The sequence below is a fragment of the Bombus huntii genome, chromosome 5, assembly GCF_024542735.1.
Source record: "Bombus huntii isolate Logan2020A chromosome 5, iyBomHunt1.1, whole genome shotgun sequence".
Classification (NCBI taxonomy): domain Eukaryota; kingdom Metazoa; phylum Arthropoda; class Insecta; order Hymenoptera; family Apidae; genus Bombus; species Bombus huntii.
In genome coordinates, this window is record NC_066242.1 from 18,356,234 (window position 1) to 18,376,773 (window position 20,540).

The 20,540-nt window shown below is 42.0% G+C and overlaps 2 protein-coding genes across 12 annotated transcripts in view; one reads left to right on the top strand and one right to left on the bottom strand.

Moving 5' to 3' along the window:
* The first annotated feature begins 32 nt into the window (after positions 1-32).
* Positions 33-7,407, top strand: LOC126865560 (uncharacterized). 4 transcript variants are annotated; one of them, XM_050618225.1, is made up of 4 exons: positions 33-1,899; positions 2,470-2,671; positions 3,839-4,033; positions 4,832-7,407. In XM_050618225.1, the coding sequence occupies exons 2-4, from the start codon at positions 2,486-2,488 to the stop codon at positions 4,991-4,993; spliced, it is 543 nt and encodes a 180-aa protein (XP_050474182.1). In that variant the 5' UTR covers positions 33-1,899; positions 2,470-2,485; the 3' UTR covers positions 4,994-7,407. The 4 variants fall into 4 exon arrangements, with proteins under 4 accessions (XP_050474182.1, XP_050474181.1, XP_050474183.1 ...); XM_050618224.1 differs by having other exon boundaries at positions 33-1,882; XM_050618226.1 differs by having other exon boundaries at positions 33-1,850.
* The window catches only part of LOC126865548 (protein phosphatase Slingshot), a 75,011-nt gene continuing 60,070 nt past the window's right edge, over positions 5,600-20,540 (bottom strand). For 4 of the 8 annotated variants that reach the window (XM_050618182.1, XM_050618183.1, XM_050618181.1 and 1 more), the window contains 4 exons: positions 11,813-12,007; positions 11,332-11,601; positions 10,470-11,026; positions 5,600-10,361 (listed from right to left, as the gene is read on the bottom strand). In XM_050618182.1, coding sequence (XP_050474139.1) covers positions 8,290-10,361; positions 10,470-11,026; positions 11,332-11,601; positions 11,813-12,007 — 3,094 coding nt within the window. In that variant the 3' untranslated portion in view covers positions 5,600-8,289. Of the gene's footprint in view, positions 10,362-10,469; positions 11,027-11,331; positions 11,602-11,812; positions 12,008-15,612; positions 16,422-16,526; positions 16,693-20,540 lie in introns of those variants that run through there. The other 4 variants (XR_007689588.1, XR_007689589.1, XM_050618185.1 and 1 more) reach the window with 4 other exon arrangements.

Below are 20,540 nucleotides of genomic sequence, written 5' to 3' on the forward strand. Positions count from 1 at the left end.
CCTTGACACCGAATAGAACGTCGAAAACAAAGTTTTAAGTTCAATTCCGTCTGCAATGGTACGTTTATTTCACTTTAACAACAGCATCTATCCATAAATCGTGTTCAACAGCGTGCTGCATATTATTATACAGTACATCGTTTATTTAAATTCGTGATCGCTATTTATTTACCTAAACAATGTATAACAGTGCAATTTATTATATTTTCTGGTAATTTGTTTCCTGTATGTTATTAATAGCGTCGATGAAGTTGAGCCAGCCTTGCCGAAAGCAATAATAATTATAATGGATCAAGAACGAATGTATATGGATGACAACGTAACTGTCGTTAGACAAATGTATGCAAAATTTCCTTTAAACAAAAATAAAAGAGACGCAGTAAGTTGTTTGAAACTAATTGCGCTTATTTGCGATTTAAGAGAACATCTTTGGGATCTTACTGTGATAAATTAAACTTAAACAGAAATTTTTCGAAATTTAGTGGTTAAAGATTCGTTTGTTTCGGTATAAACTGATCGCCGATTATAGAATCATTTGTTAACAAACGTTTCGCTACTCTTAAGAAATCACAAACAACACGTCGAGTAATTAATAATAATTGCCTTAATAACGATTAATAAAAATTGCCCATCTGGCAATGTTTTCAGGATTAACGAAAATTAAGCAATGCAAAGTTTATTTTATCGATATTTCGACCGATAAAACTTTAGCCGATAAAAGGATACTGTTTTAGAGAGGTCGGGCAAGATATTCTTTGCATTTGTTACACGGAGACCTATGACTTTTTGGCCGCTGGCCTTATGGATGGTACGGTAAAATTGTACAAAACCAGATCGGACGAAGTGTTGACGCTGCGTGACACTGAAATGATGCAGAAACCAAGTCCGACGACCGCGATTAAGCACAGACCTGTCCACAAATCTCATCCGATCTCGCGTACCCTCCTTGCAACCTGTTAGTACTCATTGTCAGTTTATTTTTTATATTGCTGTGAAGCGATAAAGGATTAATTTTTCGCTCGGTTCTTTCTCCTTTTACCATATTTCGTTGGTCCAGATGCTAGTGGCTGCGTCAAATGCTGGCATTATCCAACTTCACAGTGTCTTTACACGATACGGGAAAAGAGGCAGGTGCTGGGTTTAGCTTACCATTTTCGTCTGCCAAAGTTCCTAACTTTAGGCGACGATGCGAAGCTTATTCTTTACGACGAAGAAACCAAGACGCAGGAAAGAGTATTTCACGCAAGGTTTCCTATCATTACTGAAATATATTTCATCATTATTGTCTTGGTTGCAGTGGAAAAGCAAAATGTAAAAACAGTATTTCAAGGTTTTCCTTATTTTTAAAACGTCTTTCAACCATATAATTTAGACTGCGATAATTTAGACATGACAACGAATCGAACAGTTCTATATAGAATCGATGCTATTATATATCAGTGCTATAGAGCTGTGTATATTCGTCGATCATCGGGTACGACAATCTCTACAGACGATTCAAACGTTTTAGATCAAAATCAATTTGTTTCGACGGATCTACGTCTTGTAACAACGTCCTAGAGAGTGGAAGACTTCAAAGTCACCTTGATCTCGTTAAACGTGATTGTAGCTCGTTCCTGATCAAGACTAACTCTGCTCAGGGTCGCTTCGAATCAAATAAACTCGCACCAGGTGTCCACTGACAGTAGATTTCCTAGTTAAACAGATAGATTGATCGCTCTGCTACGACACATTTAACTTGATATAAAATTCATTTCTTCGTCACTCGTATCGCGAGTGGTCCACAACTTCCAAAGACACTTGACGAAAAATCTTTCGTACGATCACATTTCTCTGGTTTCTCTTAATATGTACAGTAGTACTAATAGACTACTAAGAAACGGTACTAACAGAGGATCGGTAAAAAGGAACTAAAATCTTGCATATCGTTATCGATATTCTCATCACGGTATAAAATAATCGTTACAAGGAAAAGTGATTACGTTTTCGCACGTGTAACGCACAACGCGCGTAAGATAATGTGCGCTTTTATTCGCGTTCTCTTCAGTTACGTTTCATTTACAAACGGAACGACTCGACGACCATCTTAAACGCAATTACCCGCCACGCGGACAATAGCCAACATTCGTTCCTATTTACAAACCGTAGTTTCGCTAATAGTTATTTAGAACGATTCCAGTTTACGTTTACGTTTCAATTTGTACAACTTTATCCAACAGGATAGAAAAATATCACCGACTACAAGTCATACACACTTTTTTCGATCTATGTAGAGAAAAACAAGCTTTTTAGCGGTATTCGCTAAATTCGCTATTATATATTCGCTACAACTTGCTTCACCCTCTTTCTATTTACAGCATCTCTTCGAATCCCGATAGAAGTTTCACATACAAATATTTCCTTTTCGTACGTTCTCTTCTCTTATTTATTTATTTATTTATTTATTTCCTGCTTTTTATCGCATTCTAGCGAGTCATTGGAAGCCATGGACGGTCATAAATCTAGAGTGTTCAGCGCGTGTTTCAACCCCAGATCGGCACATGAGCTGATAAGCGGTGGTTGGGACAATACTATTCAATTTTGGGACACTAGGCAACCATACGCACTCAGGAGAATATCGGGTGTGCATATGTGCGGCGATGGACTCGATATCAGTAGGAATGGAAGAGAGGTACACGTATTTATATCCAGAATTCAAAGTCCAACTATATATGCACCTTAACACGTTCTTATTCACACGGCAAATATATAAAAATTGTAGGAGTTCGTCTCTTCAAACCAAATTCTGGTCCTGAAACGACGCATCCGCTCTCTCGATACGCTTTTCGTCGCGTTTACTTTTTCAACGAGTCGGAAATCATTCGCGATATCGGATAATCGATATTTTACATTTGTCAATTCTCGTACGGTAAACGGTGGGTCAGTTTGATTTAATATTACTTGATATAGAAAAGATGATTCTATAGTTCCTTTTCACCCAAGATGAGAGTAGAAAAACATTAAAAGAGGGCAGTATACGTATTTTCAAAATTTGTATGTATTGTAAATATCGCATCTTTTCTTCGGACAGTAACATTGTACTTTTCTCGAATATAATCGAATATCGACGTTTCTCATTGTTTTGTCGCATACAAAAATATGCGCTACTGTAATTTCTTGTTCGATTTATTCGTCAGCGATCACATTTTAACAATAGTTTTACGTACAGATCAACGAGAAAAATTGATTTATCGCACCAAAATCCACAGTTCTACGTAACAAAGAGTGCAATTATGTTTGGCAGTAACATAGCATCGAAAAAGCAGCTATAGTCTTTCTCCGGTTTACAAAATCATACGCCGTAATTCTGTCAAAGTGGATACAAAAATTCGAAATTTTATCCACAAATTATTTGAATATCGTTCCAACGACACAAGAAAGCAAAAATGCATTAATACTGTTTATAGAGATAGCTAAATTAGAAATATATAATTTGTATAAAAACATAAAAGGAACACATCTTTCGAATTAGCAAATGAATCGCCAAATTTTTCAACGCGTAACATTAAATTTCTATATACATACTGGAAAAAAATGAGCCAAATTGACCCAACACTCACCCTACCGGGATTAAGCCATCGTCATGCAACAATCTCTCGCTCGTAATTCTTAACCTCTTGGTTTACCACCTGAATGAAAGGTGTTCGAACGAAAAGTAAAACGTAACGTGTAAGAGGAATCTTTACAAATTATTAAAAGAATACGCTACACATGCTAATCTTTCGCTTAGGAATCAGACGTTGCGGGTGTTCTCTTCGTTTTTTTCTTTTTTATTAACAAACAACTATATTACGAACAGATTTTGTCGTGCGCGTGGCAAAGAGAGAATCCCATACAATTGTGGGACTACGGTAGCGGAAAGTTGCTTGCTTCCTTGGAACCCGACAGCTATCCTTCCCTGCTCTACTGTGGCAAATACGTGTCGAACATGTTCATCGCTTGCGGTGGCACGGATACCAATCTCTTCAGAGTGATCGACTTGCGATCTCACGCCGTAAATACAGATTTCTCATACGGATTTCGTTCGCTCGCAGTGCACAGTCTTTCGGTAGAAACGATATAGTCAAGTCGTAAATTAAAATATCAATCTGCGTCTAAACTCAGAACCATAGCGATCCGTTCTGAATATGCACATATGTATGTGTGTATGCACACGCGGCATAAAATCGGAACACTTCGAACATGCTTCGATTCTTAAGGCTGTTGCGTCTTCGAAGTTTAATCGGAAGTTTTCAAAGTATCGAAAGCCTCCTGTCGATATTCCATATTTTGTAGTATACGGCAATAAATAATAAGACGTAGCATACGATAGCATATAAAACATTAAATGTGCATCGAGATTTCAGACTTTTGGAATCTGGCACTTTCATTCGTTTCACACACTTCGTTCGCACATCTATGCAACGCGTAACATAAAAAAGATAACAGGTATAAATTTGAAAATAGTTTTGGTCTCTTCGTCGCATGAAATCTAAAATTATGTTTAAAAATGATCACTTTGCCAAAATTGAACTAAAATCAAAGTGCCAGCATTCCGTGCATCTGATATTTTACAAATAGATTTTGATTAATCCTGGCCTGAAATTCAAGCCTATAGAATTACATAATAATTTGCAGAAAAAAGTTGACAATTAGTAAGTCAAACAAGATATGATCAACGAACGCATCATGAAACTTTCGCATACTCGTACGGATAACGAAACGTCGTATTTTTAAATAACCTGACTATATCCCTTCCCGTCGAGTATACTCGTTACGCAGATGATGACGACGACGATTATTTTTTCGACAGACGTTGGCGATGATCAGGAATTTAAGAGGTGGTACGTACAGCTTGGACATTGGCCCGATAAACCCAAAGCACGCAAAGAAAACGAGGACCATCTCCGTCGTACCACAACTTGCGTTCTGTGCTGGCAAGCGGATATTCGAGATAGACGCGCAACCAAGTTGATCGTCCATCTTTCCTCGGTCGTTCTATGTCTTGTCCGTGAAAATTAAACTCTGCCACGAAAGCGAATCGATGTTTTCTTTTTCTAGTTTGTAATTACGACACTAGATGCTAGATATGCGCTTAAGAAATAGTATAATTCGAATAGCGTAGATTTTCTTTATTTCTTTCACCACGAAGATAATTTATGAAGAGAAATTTTTGGTTCGTTTCGTATCGGAATTGTATAAATTATACAAATTAGTTTAGCACATTGACGCTAGAAATACCAGAGCTTACTTTTCTTGACATTTCTCTGAAATATATTCGTTACTCTTATTTCAACGTCTCGAGGGATATCTGTCCCTGAAGACGTTCAACAGTTATCTTACTCTTTAGAAGTAAATAATTCGTGATAGCGAAAATAATAATATTTAAGTCGACTGGTACGTTCCAGTGTTTAACGTCACGCAGAACACCGATATTCGATAAAAATTTTCGAAAATGACGATACGAGCCACCGATGGTACACACAGCTCGAGAAGAATATCAACGCGAAGCCACAAAGAAAAAGGAAACGATCTAACGAATAATCAGTTTCGTGCTGAATATCAGTCGTAAAGCACAGCATTGGCAATGTAACATTTTTATTCTAACTTAATGTGTTACAGTTTTTCAGTAGCATTCGGTCTCAGGATAGTTTCACACCCCGGATCTGTTTCTTCCGAGGAAGAACGAACAGAGGTTAGAACAAACGTATGAGAAAATTATCCGCAAAATTATCTCAATAATAAAATATATCTCTACGCACACAACGGTCACGGCGCATCTTATCAAAAAATGAGCCTCGCATTCATCATCATCATCATCATCATCATCATCATCACCACCACCACCACCGTCGTCATCATTACCATCATCATCATCATTACCGTCATCATCACCACCACCACCACCATCATCATCATCATCATCATCATCATCATCATCATCATCAATCATCTTCATCTTCATCATCAATCATCTTCATCTTCATCATCAATCATCTTCATCTTCATCTTCATCTTCATCTTCATCATCATCATCATCATGACCATCATCACCACCACCGCCATCATCGACATCATCATCAACATCATCAACAACAACCTCATCATCATCATCATCATCATCATCATTATCATTATCACCAGCATCATGAACATCATCATCATCCATCATCTTCATCTTCATCTTCATCTTCATCTTCATCATCATCATCATGAACATCATCATCAATATTAGGACAGTAGTATAAAATTGGTCGACATGGCTTTGCGAATGCAAATAAGAATGAACGGTCCGATGATATGTCTAAGAACGACGAACGTTGATATCGAGCCGCGTTTCTCATTGTACTTTCTCAAGTTGCAATTACGGTAAAATCTTCGATAAACAATTATCGTCACTGGTCAATGAAGAAAAAGGGGAGAAGGAACAAAGAGCATAAAGAGGGGAAATGGGAACAGAAAGAGAAGAATAGAAGAAGAAATAAGACAGGACGATCGAATTGAAAAGCGAAAATGAAATATACATGAAAGAAATTGGATTCGCGCGACGATGCTTTACACACGATATACAAACTGACATGAGTATAAAGAGAGTAGAAGAACCGATCAAATCGTTCAAACGATTCGAGGCAGCTCCCCTCGGGATAAAGGGGAGTGTAGGGTGGGGGCGAGTTATTACTTTCGTCTCTCCTCGCATACTGTGCACCATTCTAATCACATCTTTCACTCTAAAATACTAATTAGTACAGCTTAAACGTTACACGTCGTCGTTCCGAGGTGCGTCTCTTTATATGTATAGAATCTGTATCTTGCATACGCCTCGGCGATCACAACGTAGACAGCAGAAGAAGGAGTCAGAGCGATATTTTAGTACATAACGCGAGGCCCGGACCTTTCGTTCACAGCCTGACCGGAGCCGACGCTATCTTGTGTCCCGATTCAAGAACACGCTGGCTCCAACTTCTACGCAACATCCCCGCATACACAACACATCACGTTTGATTCCAAGCCCATATTAGGTCTATTAGGTGACGACACGTCGTAGGAATAACAGTGTTTTCCGCGTCCTCCGAGAATTGTTGCATTTCCAGCTTAAAAAATAATTGAACTAATTAAGAGCAGGCCAAGGACACGTCTGACGAAGAAGGAACATAAAACGTTGAAGGACCTTGAACGTGCCTTTTTACAATTATATGTATACAGTCGTTGACGGTAGGACAAGGCACTTGTATCTTTTCGATATCCCTTGAAATCTATACCAACGTAGAAACTGGTCGTTTCTCTTTTGTCTTTCTTCCTTTTTCATTTTCACTTCGCTTATCAACTATGTATCTGCTTATCAAACTGCTTATTAAATATTCCACGCGAACATACTCTGCTGGACGAATACATAATATGTAGCGTTTAAATAGGATGGCGGTGATAAATACAATTAATTTCTAATTCACATTAATTTCTACCTAAAAATTTGGACAAAACGTAGTTTTTCAGAAGCTATTATTCATTATTCGGGCTGTTCTTCGACATCGCAAATAATTAATACTTGCTCGTACAGGAATTAAAGAATACAAACCGTGTAAATTTTGCTCCAACAATAACACTAAAGCTAACGAATACAAAAACATCGCAAATGATTTTGCTCACTCACTCACTCACTCACTCACTCACTCACTCGCTCACTCACACACACACACACACACGCACGCACGCACGCACGCACGCACGCACGCACGCACACTCACACTCACAGAGGCGCTCGCGCACACACGCACACGCACGCACGCACGCACGCGCGCGCGCGCGCGCACACACACACACACACACACACACACACACACACACACGCACGCACGCACGCACGCACGCACAACACGCGCACACACACGCACGCACGCACAAAAAGCATGGCTCTGCCAGGTAGATACGAAAAGCTTGTACACCGTGTCCGTTTGAAGAAGCATCGAAAAAATACGGGTGCTCTGTCGTATCGTCGCACAGCATAGTATAGGACGTTCTCGCAAAGATTAGAATTGTACATCGAAGAGATGGTGGGAAACGAATCTATAGAAAAATCCTGTGTCCCCGTCGATTTAGTCGTCGAGCTCGAAGAGAAACGATCCTCGACTCGTTGGCATCAAATAGAGATCACACAGTTTCACATCGTGGCCACGACAACGCAACATACCCATGCATTCAGGTACGAGCGCTTAGATTCGACTCAATGGGAGAGAGAAACAACCAAACGCGTAAACGTTTCCCTTTTTTTCTTTCTTACATGGTGTTGTAAACCGGACTGCTGTGCCTAGGCCTGACCTGCAGCCTGGCAAGAGGATGCGTCCTGCCGTGCTGTTGCTGCTTCTTACTAGCTGCCACAACACCAGCCGATGGGACTGGTGGCCTACCAGGTGCTTCCGGCGCTTCATTGAACAGAGGAGTAGATGAATGATTGTTAATCATGATCGGCGCAGACCTCCTACTATATTCTACACCAATTTTCGACTTGTTGCTGTGTTGTGAGTCCACCGACTCCCAATCCTTGTCTTTGTGCACACGCAGCTGGATCTCCGAGGACTTCCTGGACTCGGGCTTCACCTCGTACTTACCAACCAAAACTCTCACCGACCTGTCTTCCAAGTTGTCCTGAGTAGCCGTCGTCGAGTCGGCGCTCGACTTCTCTTTCTCTTTGACCTCGGACGGGGCTTGAATCTTCGATTCGTTGTGGGGAATCACCGGTGAGGAGGGCAAACTTCTGATCTTTACGTCCCTTTTCGGTCGACAGACCGTAATCGGCGAGTCGTTCTCGAAGCTGTTCTCCGGACTCTTTTCCAACTTCGTCGACTTCGCCTCGAATTCTTTCTTGAGATTCTTTACGATACCGGAGGTACTTCGCGGACACTCGGCGTCTGGCGAGTCGTCTACCGACAAACAACGTTTGTTAAATATAGATTTGTTACTCAGGTTCTCCAAGACCATCTTGTGTTGCTTCACCGAAAGACACTGAGTAGTGTTGACCACGCACGGACTGGATGTTTCGCTCTCTGACCTGCAGGATCTCAAGGATAGGGGTAAGTCCGAGTCCGAAGAGAGAGAAGATGGCGCCGGAGCGCTCGTCGATAGTCTTCCAACTTGACGAATCGACGCTGGTGAGATGTCTATTCCTCTGATAGGACTTGGAGAATTTCTAACAGGATCTACCTTCAAACCGTGTTCCTGGCTAGGCGAGGAATCCCTCCTTCGTGGCGTTGGCGACGCGGTATGCTGAAGAAGTACCGGATTGTACGATTCTTCCTCAACTGGTAATCTGTCTTTCTCTTCCGTGTCGGAATTTTGCGTGCACACGCGTTTCACCGTCCCTGAGCTGGTGTTCTCCTCGAGCTTTTGCTTGGTACGTTTCACCGTGCCTGGGTGCCAAGGTATCTCCTCCTTGTCGTAAGGGAAGAGGCCACTGGATCCGAGCAGATCCGAAGGCCGCATGTCGTACGAGCCCCAAGAACTGTTCCTCGACGGTAACGTGGCCCAGGAGCTGTGCACCGAATTGTTGTCGAGGACTACGGCACTGTCGTAACTGCTCCAAGAGCTCTGTCGGCTCGGAGAGTCTCTCGTAACCGGCTCGCCTTGCCTTTCTTCCCGATCGAACACTCGGTCAACGTGCGTACTAAACGGGTCACCGTCCTTCTTGGTCTTTCGCGTTAACGTACCAGGATACACTGTCGTCGTTGTCGTTGTCGTGGTCGTCGTGGTCGTCGCGATACACTCACTCTCCGCACTCACTTCTCTGTTAGTCTTAGCGTTACTACACGAATTGGTACATGTTGCATCGGACGATGATGCAGTCCAGACTAGACATTCACTATTACTACCGACTTCCGTTCTCTTGCTTTGCTTCTCGCCGGGATCCCACACGCTTTGCTTCACTGCCACCGTAGACGAAGCTTCCGACGAAGGCTTCTGCATACCGAGTCCATTCTCGTTCAGTTCGGAGATCGGACTCTGTGGCAACGGTTTCCCGCCGTCTGAATCAGAACTCGGAGAAGACGGCTTGCTGCTGACTGCTTCGAATTGATTCGTCAGGTTCAGCACCAATCCTTTCCTCCTTTGACCCTGCTGCGTTTCTAACTTGCTAATTCGGTTCTTCACGGTCGGAGTGTCTGGCGAGGGACCTGGTAGGTGGACGATTTTGTTTTGAGATACGCTGTAAGATTGTCCGTTGCCGCATGGCATCAAAACGTTCCGAGCTTCTTGCGACATACTGGTCTTCTGGTTGTTGGAACGTAGCAGATCTTCTCTGGTCACTTCCGAACTTCCTGTCTTATCGATGCTTTCGAGGGACTGCGAAAGGGGAACTAAAAGGGAGCGGAAACAGGTCGAGTTCGAGATTACAATATAAACATAACCTATAAAAATAGCATGCCATATTTAATAAAATGGAATTAAACGAGTAGTAAACGTACCAGAAGGCAACATGGTTTCGCTAATTTTCACATTCGGCGACCAACTTTTCGGCCTCTGGCTGGTCTTTTTTAATTCAAAGCCCGATACAGTTTGCAAATCATTGTCCACGTTGTCAGACTTTTCCTCCTTCTTCGACTGATCTTTCGTCGACGTAGGAGACTTCAAGTTCGTATCCGACTTGGACCTCTGAAGCTTCTCTTTGTTTTTCATCGCATCCAGTATACCCTGATAGGTCTCCAGTTGCAGCAGAAAGCTGTTGTTAGGTTTGATGCAGTTCCGTTTCTCTTTTACGTGCTTCCAGGCTTGAGAGAAGTCCCAGTTATACGCTTTCATCGCGTACGCGATCACTACCGAGGCAGATCTTGACACTCCCATTTTACAGTGCACCAGCACCTTCGAACCTTCTTTCTTTGCCTTCGTGATGTATTTGAACGTATCGTCCCAGTGCTTCAGCAGATCGGTCTTTTCGTCGTCATACACGCGTACGTTCAAATACGTGAACATCCCGGGGAAGAAGTTGTCGATCTCTCGAGTTACGTTCAGGATATGCCTGACACTGTATATTAAAGAATTTTTAGTACAGGAAAGATTATTCAGAGATAATTGTGAATTATTATCAATCTGTACGTAGCGTAGCCAAACTTGTTCTTGGCGGTTCGATAACAATGGAACGAATACTTGTACGAGATAAATCCTTATTACGATATATTCGAATTTAACGTTACTCTACTATAATTGGAAAAATGAGGTCGTTCTCGAGTAAACAGCGCAAGCCTAAATGGACAGAACGGTCAACTGCAAATCGGATAAAGCTAAAAGGACGGAAGGATCTCGAGTAATAGCAGGAAGGAAGGAACTCACCCATTCTTCTGGAGCTCCTCCAAGTTGCTTGCGTTCCACTCGCTTCCTAGATAAACGTGGTCAAATATTTCAGTCGGCGCGTCCATCTGACCCAGAATGGTGAGCATCTCCTGATCGATGAATGGCTTAAACTCCCCGAGATCCATGTCGAGGTCTTCCTCGAGACGACCTCGAATGTACTTCGAGGTTACCTCGTCGAGGTCCACGGACATCATGATCTCCTTCAACGTCGATCGGATCACGCGCTCAGTCTCGTCCCTTTCTCTGGGTCTGTCGCCAACGAATACATATTTAGAAACGAAAAAGGCCAAAATGTCCGAAGTAAAATACGCATTACGATATTTCAGGGACGAAAGAAATCTTTACTCGGGGGTATCACTTTTTTAGTCGAGCCGAAAAAAGGTACGAATTTGCTTTAACATAAGCAGTATGGCGTAAATAGTCCTATAAAGTAACCAGAGATGGTAATTAACGAACTTACTTGGTGCGTACGCTGTCCGGCGACGGTGGTCTTCGAGATTCCAAGTTGTCCATAGTATGCCACTCGTTAAGACACGAGCGATCGCTCTCGATTCGTTGCTCATAGTAACTGACCCAGTCGTGTGACAGCCCACCCAGGAAGTAGTTCTGTTCGCGTGCCTTACTCGACACTTTGTGCAACGTCTGCAAGGCCGACCTGTACAAAAGTTGCATGAAAATTTCAAATTATTATAATCGCTTGCTATCCTTCTGCAGGTTTGAGCATTTTAAAGATGGCCTCCTTGTTTAGGAAAGCTTTGGTCACCATCATGAAACCATTTACCACGATATGCTGCAAGAAAGTCAGAAAACTCGATGGAATGTTTTATCGCGGTAAGATCGAGGGATTTTCGCGTCTCTTATCGTTGATCGAAAATAACATTCCAGCACGGTAATCGCGAAAGGATTATACATGCATTCCCTCGAAGAGGTGAGAGAGAAGTCATCGTCAACTTTTCGGTGACGAAGCAAAGCTTAGACCGAATGGTCAAAGAGAATTACTTATCTCGAACGCAAACCGCTTCCGCTTCCAGGCAACAGCAAATACATACTTGGTTGTCTTTCCTTTCTCAGTGGTTCGAGATCGTTATATTCGGGATAAAAGAAATTAGTTCTTCGTATCGCGACTCGTATGATTTTACTTCGATACAGTGGAATATTTCGCGTCAGCTTCCATCTATAACTGGATTCCATTTACGCACTTTTACACTTTCTACGCTGCAACTTTTAAATTACGATTTTTACATTTTCAAGCAATCGGTCATAAGGAAGATCGTGTTTTAACGATTAAATATATTATTCAGAGCTCTGTATCGGCGAATGCATTGCCGTTTCACGGACATCGCTAGGAAAATACCGACGCTTTAAACGGATAGACGTAATCGTTTCGCGGTTAAGATAGTAACCGATAAAATTACAACAGCGTGTTTCTATCAAGTCATTAATACGGAAACCATATCAACCAGATGATATGTAAAAGCTTCGCAGTATCTAAGATATGCGCTATAAAGTTACTCGGTGCACAAAGCTTCAGGCGAAACAAAGGAACATTGCTCGATAAGAGCAGCAATTATATCAGCTGTTTCGTAATATTTGATATCGATATTGATTTGGCCCCGGCAGAGTAAAGCTAACAGGTAACTTCCCTTTTCATCTATCTTTATCTTTCCCTTCCCCTTCTTTTCCGCTTTTATTCTTTTCCTCCATCTTCGGCATAATTCCAGATCAATCTCGCGCGACTGATTATCAATATTTTCTCGCAAATATCGCGAAAGATCCTTTCGTTTCTCCTTTGAACGATGAATCGGAGACTCCTGGAGCCTCGGATCGAACTCAGTCTCGGTTAAACGGATGACAAAATTGCCGGTGTATCGTTGGATGACGGTATCTAGTCAAAGAGAGATCCATCTGTGAACATTTCTACTCGAACAGCAGTCCGGTTTTTGCATTGAAAACGTAACAACGCGCAAATGACAAATGTTCGCAACGATGTCTGGCTACCTTGATAAATGACGAAATTTTGTGATCGCTCATCGTGATCGTTCGACCGTAGGACGAAGAGAGCAAAAAGTATCGTACGAAGAGAGAACGTTCCTTCTTCTCGCCTCTTACACGATCCCAGTTGATCGTTTAATTTTCTCTTAAAGTTCGAAGGTTGTCGTTTGACGCGTGTTTTCCTATTGTTTTTTTTTTTTTTTTTTTTCGATGTAATCGCGTGTAAACTTTTGACAAGTTTCGATCGTCAGTGGCGATCAAAGTTGACATATTAATGGCCGCTGATATTAGATGCATATACATACTTTGTCTTTTTACCCTCGCCTTAATCGCAGCGAATTGCGGTTTTTTTTTTTTTTTTTTTTTTTTTTTTTTTTTTTTTTTTTTTTTTTTTTTTTTTTTTTTTTTTTTTTTTTTTTTTTTTTTTTTTTTTTTTGAAATAATAGAAAGTTTCTACTTTGAGGTTTGCGCGAAATGTCGAGGAATGCCAACGTTCGATGGATTTTCCAATAGTCGATTTGCAGAACGAAATCCTTACGCATCTTATAAGATAAATAAATAAATATATACATAATTGAATCGCATCGCAAATTCACATCGCCAGTCCTAACTACATATTTATTTTTCTTCAAGAATCGCGACGATCCACGTAACTTAATAAATCTCTCAACATAAGTTTTCATCGAGTCGAGCTCTTCTTAACCTAAGATATAAGGCAAATGTTAAATCTGTGTTTGTAACAGCCTCGAATAAATACGAATGTGGCGAGTTTAGCGAAAGCAATGTTTATCGAAAGAGAAGAGACAAGAGTATAAACATTCACACGCTTAGGCAGTAAGAAAAGTTCGATCTAGTCGAATCTATCGAATCTACCAAACGCGAAAGACACTTTCAAGTAACAGTATTACGCATCGCGCAAGACCATCGTCATTGACCATCAAACTCCAAATCTTTCGTCGTAAAACTTCATCGCGGATAAAACTCTTTGAACCGATGCTAAGTCGATCCTTTACGACTGCAGCTGAACTTTACCAGAGCCAGAATGCGATTTGGTTTTCTTTGCCAGCATTCTCGCTATAGGTTCGCGCGTTTCTCACGCCCGTCGATGAAACGGCGAAAGGAAAAACCGGCTGGTCGGAAATTCCCGTGAAAATCCAAGTCATAACGTTCCGAGGATCCAGATATCTAGGAAGAGCGCACGCACCGTACCCAAGAAGATCGTATTGCGACGCGATTGGTAGGAGAATTTACGAACCACGCTCCTTAGGAAACCGCTAACGACAGATTAGCCGCGATAAACGGCACAAGACGGACGATCGCATCGTTTCTCTACGATAAAGATAACCAGTTGGCCGTGGTTAAGCGTCCAACGATTCGATTTGTTTGCACCTGACGGCGCGTGCATGCGTATGTTTTCTCCTTCATCCTTGTTGTCCTTCTATCTAATTTATTTCGAGCTAGAGTAACTGCTTCGTAACTGCTTTTACGTCCTCGTTCGTTCGTTGTCTACCAACTTCTATTTACTTGAACAATGTACGTAACATTATCTGAGTTTCATATACGCAAACAAACAACGTGCTTCTATAATTAATTGGGGAAAATATCACCTTTATCCAATCGCCTTGCCTTTCAAAATTACTTTGTCTCGAAGCGTTCTCATCTTATTTTCGATCATTTCGAAAAGCGTAGTATGTATAGCGTTTATGTAATAATCGGAGGAAAGTCGAAGAAATGTATCAAAGCGAATCTGAGGTAATAGGGAAACCGAAGCCGAAGAAATCCTCTCACGATTCACAAGCCCGGAACGAATGTTGCAAGATATTTAAGAAACGTGACGTAACTTGGTGATCTGTTATTCGGTATAAACTAACTTCTTAGGCAACTTTGTGAGGTAACTTTTCGAACAATCAGCAGTTTTTTGACGAACGAAACGACCGCCTCGAGCGGCGTGGTTTATTCCTAATCAACAGATCTTTCAACGATCGAAGCTTGCTTGTAAAATGCTGGAAATCCCGCGCTCCCTGAATATCCAACACCGAGATTACGTAAAAGTTTTACACGTAAAAATTATCGCTCTGTGTTACAACGAGCAAGTATCGTATGTAGATTTATAATATTTACCAATGCGATAGTTGGGTATAAAGGTAGTAATAGCTCTCATTTGAACTGCTTTATTTGAAAAATACTTAATACTTTCTTGCGTCATTATGTTAAGCATCGTTCTAACGGTGAAAGCGATCGATAACGCAGAAAATCCGCGGTACCTACGTTTGGTAGACGTTTTTGCTTGTACAGCCCCAAGGGAACGTGGCCTTAAAGATCTTAGTATCGAGCGTTTCGTAACTGTTACGACGTTGAGTGCGAACCGAGATTGTAGGGTCTGCGAAGCAGATGAATCAACGGATCAACGGATCGACGGATCGACGGATCGACGGATCGACTTCAAGTTAGAATATCATCCAGAAAAACGCGAGTTTCGTGTCTCGTTGTACGTAGAATTAAATTTAGACACCACGAGGTACGCTTAAGAGGCAGTTTATTTTTATCGGTATCTAGAGATAGCATACGATACGCTTGGATCGTCGAGTAAGCGTAGACCTTTCCCTTCCACTTCTTGCACAGTGATTAGATAAAACCGTTTCCGGCTTTTTTACGCTTCCGACGCGAACCATGCCAAGACCGTCGGAGGTCTGGTCGATTTAATTCGTTCCTCGCCCTGTCGATCGAGAACAAGCCTTCGCATGGTTTTGCGTAACTGACAACAGTGACAACGATCCTCAACGACGAGGACGGTAAGCGTATTTATAATTAAACATTTTACGTAACGCGTTCACATTTAACCGGTACCGATTCTGTCGATAGCCTGGTTCAGCTTGGCCGATGCCAATTGCGGCTTTCGAAAACACAATCTTTCTTCTGCATAGAAATTCTACGCGTCTTACGCTTGTGTGCGAAGATAAAGATGGAACGTCAGACACTGATAGATCGTCGTATTAACGCGATAGAAATAGAGAAAAGCTATTTATACAGAGATATTTCTATCGCGAAGTAACGTGAATTTAGGCTTGTGGCTTATGATCGAAACGACGAGGTATGACAAAACATACTTGTGTTTACCGATAGCGCAATTAAGAATCCTCGAGTCATCGAATTTTCTATTCGCCGATACTGGTCAAACTTACGAATGCTTTACACGTTGGTACCGTTCGACGTCCACGTGTTCACGTTCAGGTAAACGTAGCGTAAAAAGCACGACGAATCACGGACGATCGATTAATTGCAAGTGGACGTTCTGTCGGTTTGCGCAACAAGCGAGGACGATAGCACGGTAGAGACTGAGACTCGAGGCGTAGCATCGTAATTATAATGTGTCGCGTCATCGGGTGATCCTAAATGGAACGGCCGATGAAGCAAGCAATGACGATTCGATTGCTCGATCACGAATCCAACTCGATGTCGTCGCCGTCCATCCGTTATGCGGTTAATTGATCGGAGACGACGAGAATCGACAAGAGTCGACGAGAATTCAACTTACCGCGAACCTGTTAACGCTGACTGAGGAAATGGACTTGAATATATTTATAGAACCGTCTTTCGATCCCTTTCCACATTTCCACAGGTAGTTTGATTCGAATTCTTAGAGAATCGTTTCGGCGAACGTAGTGCTCTCGCACGATTTGACAAGTTTATTCCAAGTACCGACAACTGAATGCTACTACTACTATTTGCATAATTATAAAGCTAGTTACAACTAAGAACAGGTGAAAACAGGTTTTAGGAGCAACACTGTTTTATCGTGGAAGAATTGTTTCCACGGCAAAGCAGACCGTTAGATGGGCAATTAGTTAGAGCAGGGTATCTTCGTTGCGGATAAGTGAGAGTGTTTTATCGTATCGGGTAGATGCATTCCGTTTTCACAATTAAAGCTTTAATCGCGCATAATTTCTTGGATATATCTAACGTTAAATAAGAATAATCTCCACATGATATATTCCGTGCACTTTTTCCAACGTACAATTTTTTCATACCACATCTGCAACGTAATCGTTACTGCTGCAATTTAAAAATTACTCAAACGTTGCTTTTACAGTTTCGTAATATTATTCCCTCGGTATCTATGATAATTTAATATTATTCTTCTTCGTAATTTTATCTCGTTCGAAATTCACTGATACCTTTGTCTAATCTATCGTACGTCCGATACGTCTGCGTTTCACGTATCGACGTTATTTTACTAAAAAAAAAAAAAAAAAAAAAAAAAATTTCGAAACAGAAGGCGATAATCGCAAAAAGATCAGTGCACCAAGCCCGAGAAGAACGTCTCGTTACACGCGCATATTTTCCTGGGCGAATTCCCGGCTGGCCAGCTGCCAGAGCAACGGAGAGGAAAGAGAAAGAGCAGCATAAAACGGATCGGCGTACGAAAGGACAAAGAATATCGGAGCAACGGCACATGCTGAATCGCGTTCACGCTGAAATACCTGAGACATAATAGTCCAGTGGAATAAAAATAATAAATCTGAGCGAGTCACGCGTTGCCTGAAATTTCTTATTTATAAAATCACTCGAGACTTGAGCGATGTAATTGCGGTTACCCTTCCGAGCTTCCTATATTCGGATATTTACGCCTTTCCGCTCGAATTAACGCTTTATACGAACACCGTGTGTTCGTATACGCAAAGGAAGAAAAACACTATTCAACCGTTGCATGCTTGTGTGTACGCGGTATCGTTCTTTAGCAAATTATCAGTTACGCGATAAATACGCTTATTTACGGTAAGACTGGTTCCTGCGGATTTTCATTTCTATCGTTAATATCTAATAGAAGAAATATTCATTTCAAGGGTAAAAAGAATTCGACTCCGAAGAGATTAAAAATTAACCGGTCTTATCTCGACACGCTTGTTATAATATAGCTACCTACGATCCACCGAAGTATCCACAGTACTATCGTGCTACCCGAGTTAAACAACACGTCGCATGCCGCATTCGTTGCTATCGATGTACACGCTGTACGTTCATTACAGAAACATCGTTCATCCACCACATCTCGCTAACGCATCACCAATGCGTGTTCCCTGGCTACATTCCTTCGCGGAAATCCAACAATGACAGGAAACCCGACAGAGTTCCGCAAGGGCTCTTACCTAGCGGCTTCCAGGACGTCGGCGAGGATCTTGCTTCTTCTGTGGTTTCCAAAGACCCAGAGGATCAAAGGCAAAACAAAGAGAACCGCCACGTAAACGGAACCACGCGTCACCATGTTTCCTCTCAGGCTGATGTCCGGCCTTGCGAGTTATTCTCGTCAAGGTCATCGGACCGCCCCGGTTAAAGAGTCCATTGCCCCTTTCTCAGACTAGTTCCAACGGCTTTGTTCCAACGTTGATTAGCTCGATTCCAGGTAAATCCAAGCTAGCCGTTCTGATGCTGAATTCGCATCAGTTTTCCACGTATCCTTTGTCGCAACGCGGATGACCAACTAACAGTCGGCATTAGGAACGAAAGAGCGATCCTCTCTCTTCTTATCGACCCGTCTCTTCCTCGAGCTCGGTCGAATCAACCAACTTCCGGCTCCAGCGTCTTACTCGCTTTCCTAACCTCCGAACACACTCCTCTTCGAATCAACTATAATCTTGAATCGAACTAATTCTAGATAAAAACTAGAAGCTTTCACAGCCGGTTTTGTATGCTTACAACTATCGCAAGCTACGACGATTATAAAATCGTATCCAGCGCAAATTACGTCGCCTACTATGTCTTTCGTCGATCTCACGTGTATACGTGATAGAAACTGATTCGCCGTCGCGCATAAACGAAGCTCGTAATATCTGTTCAAAGATTATTCCATGGTTGAAAATAGAAGAAATGCTTGTGAAAACATGGCCGGGAAACTTCCGAATATCCGGTGTTTGTTGGGAAGACCACGAGCAGTCGGAGAAACCAGACGTCTATAGCTCGAGGATCAACAGACGCTGAGAGTCTAAATTTCGACGAGTTTTTCTTAGCACGGCCACGTTCCGTCGACTGGCGGAACAAGCTCCGATCGAATCGTAGGATCTGGCAAATCAGAATAGTATGCGTAGGACAGGCTTTGCCGAGTGGTGGGGTCGTGACAAACGACCGACTCCAGCCATATTTAGAGTGTCGATGTGCCGGCGGTTTTTTTTCGCGTGTTCAAAAGAGACCAGTCTCATCAACAACGCGCAACATCGTCAGTACCGGAAACCGGAGAAAGGAGCGTAATCTCTCGTCGCGGAAAAGAAAGTGGATCTTGACCTGGGCGAAGTTTTACAAGTCCACTGGTTGGGGACTATAGGCGCGTGGGTCGCAGTCTTTTACAATTCGAGGAATTGTCACACAGATCGTCGTTCTTGTTATCGACGCTTCTTAAGAAATCGGAGTTTTACGCTCATTTCGCGGACAAGTTTCTTGAAAGTCTATACGCGCGCTACAGAATCGTCACCGGGCTGTTAGATCCGCATTTTTATTTTACCTGTTTCGCTCGTTTATTTCCGTTGCTCGGATAACCATTTTTCAAATATTACGTAAGAACAGTGGCCAAGAATTCGCTTCACCTCCAGCGTCTGCTATTTCATATTTATCGGATAATTCGATCGAACAACAATAATCTCCGATAAATCATTCGCTATCGTCGAAGAAACAATGGAAGTCTGTTTGACGAGGCAGATGCACCTCACGATGCACCAGAGGACGCACCTGCGACTATGCTTTTCGTTTGTGCAATCTTCGAAGCGAAGGTGAGTCATTTTAGAAGCACGCATACGGTATATGGACTTGTTCAACCTGTGACCACCAGTGCTGATACTAACAATGGCTGAATTATGAGAAACGCGCTGAATCTACCATCTTCTCTTCGATTTAACCTACGACGGACGTCTGAGAAGCATTCCAACATTTTGTAATTTAATTATCGTTCCTTGAAAAGGAAAGTTTTGCTCGTCGATGCATATCGCGGAAGTGTGTTAATCTTGATTTGTTCGTGGTTTGACCTTGGACTGGTTCTTTTTGGATGTGTTTTATCGATCAATGGGTCTAGGAACAGCGATGTTGAACAATGAACAAAAATCTTGGTCGATTTGAAAACTCGTGGTGAAGGAATTAATCCATCACCTTTGAGGTTCCTACACGATCGTTTCTAGTTTGAGAGTATGTAGCATGTAGCTCTGCTCTTATTA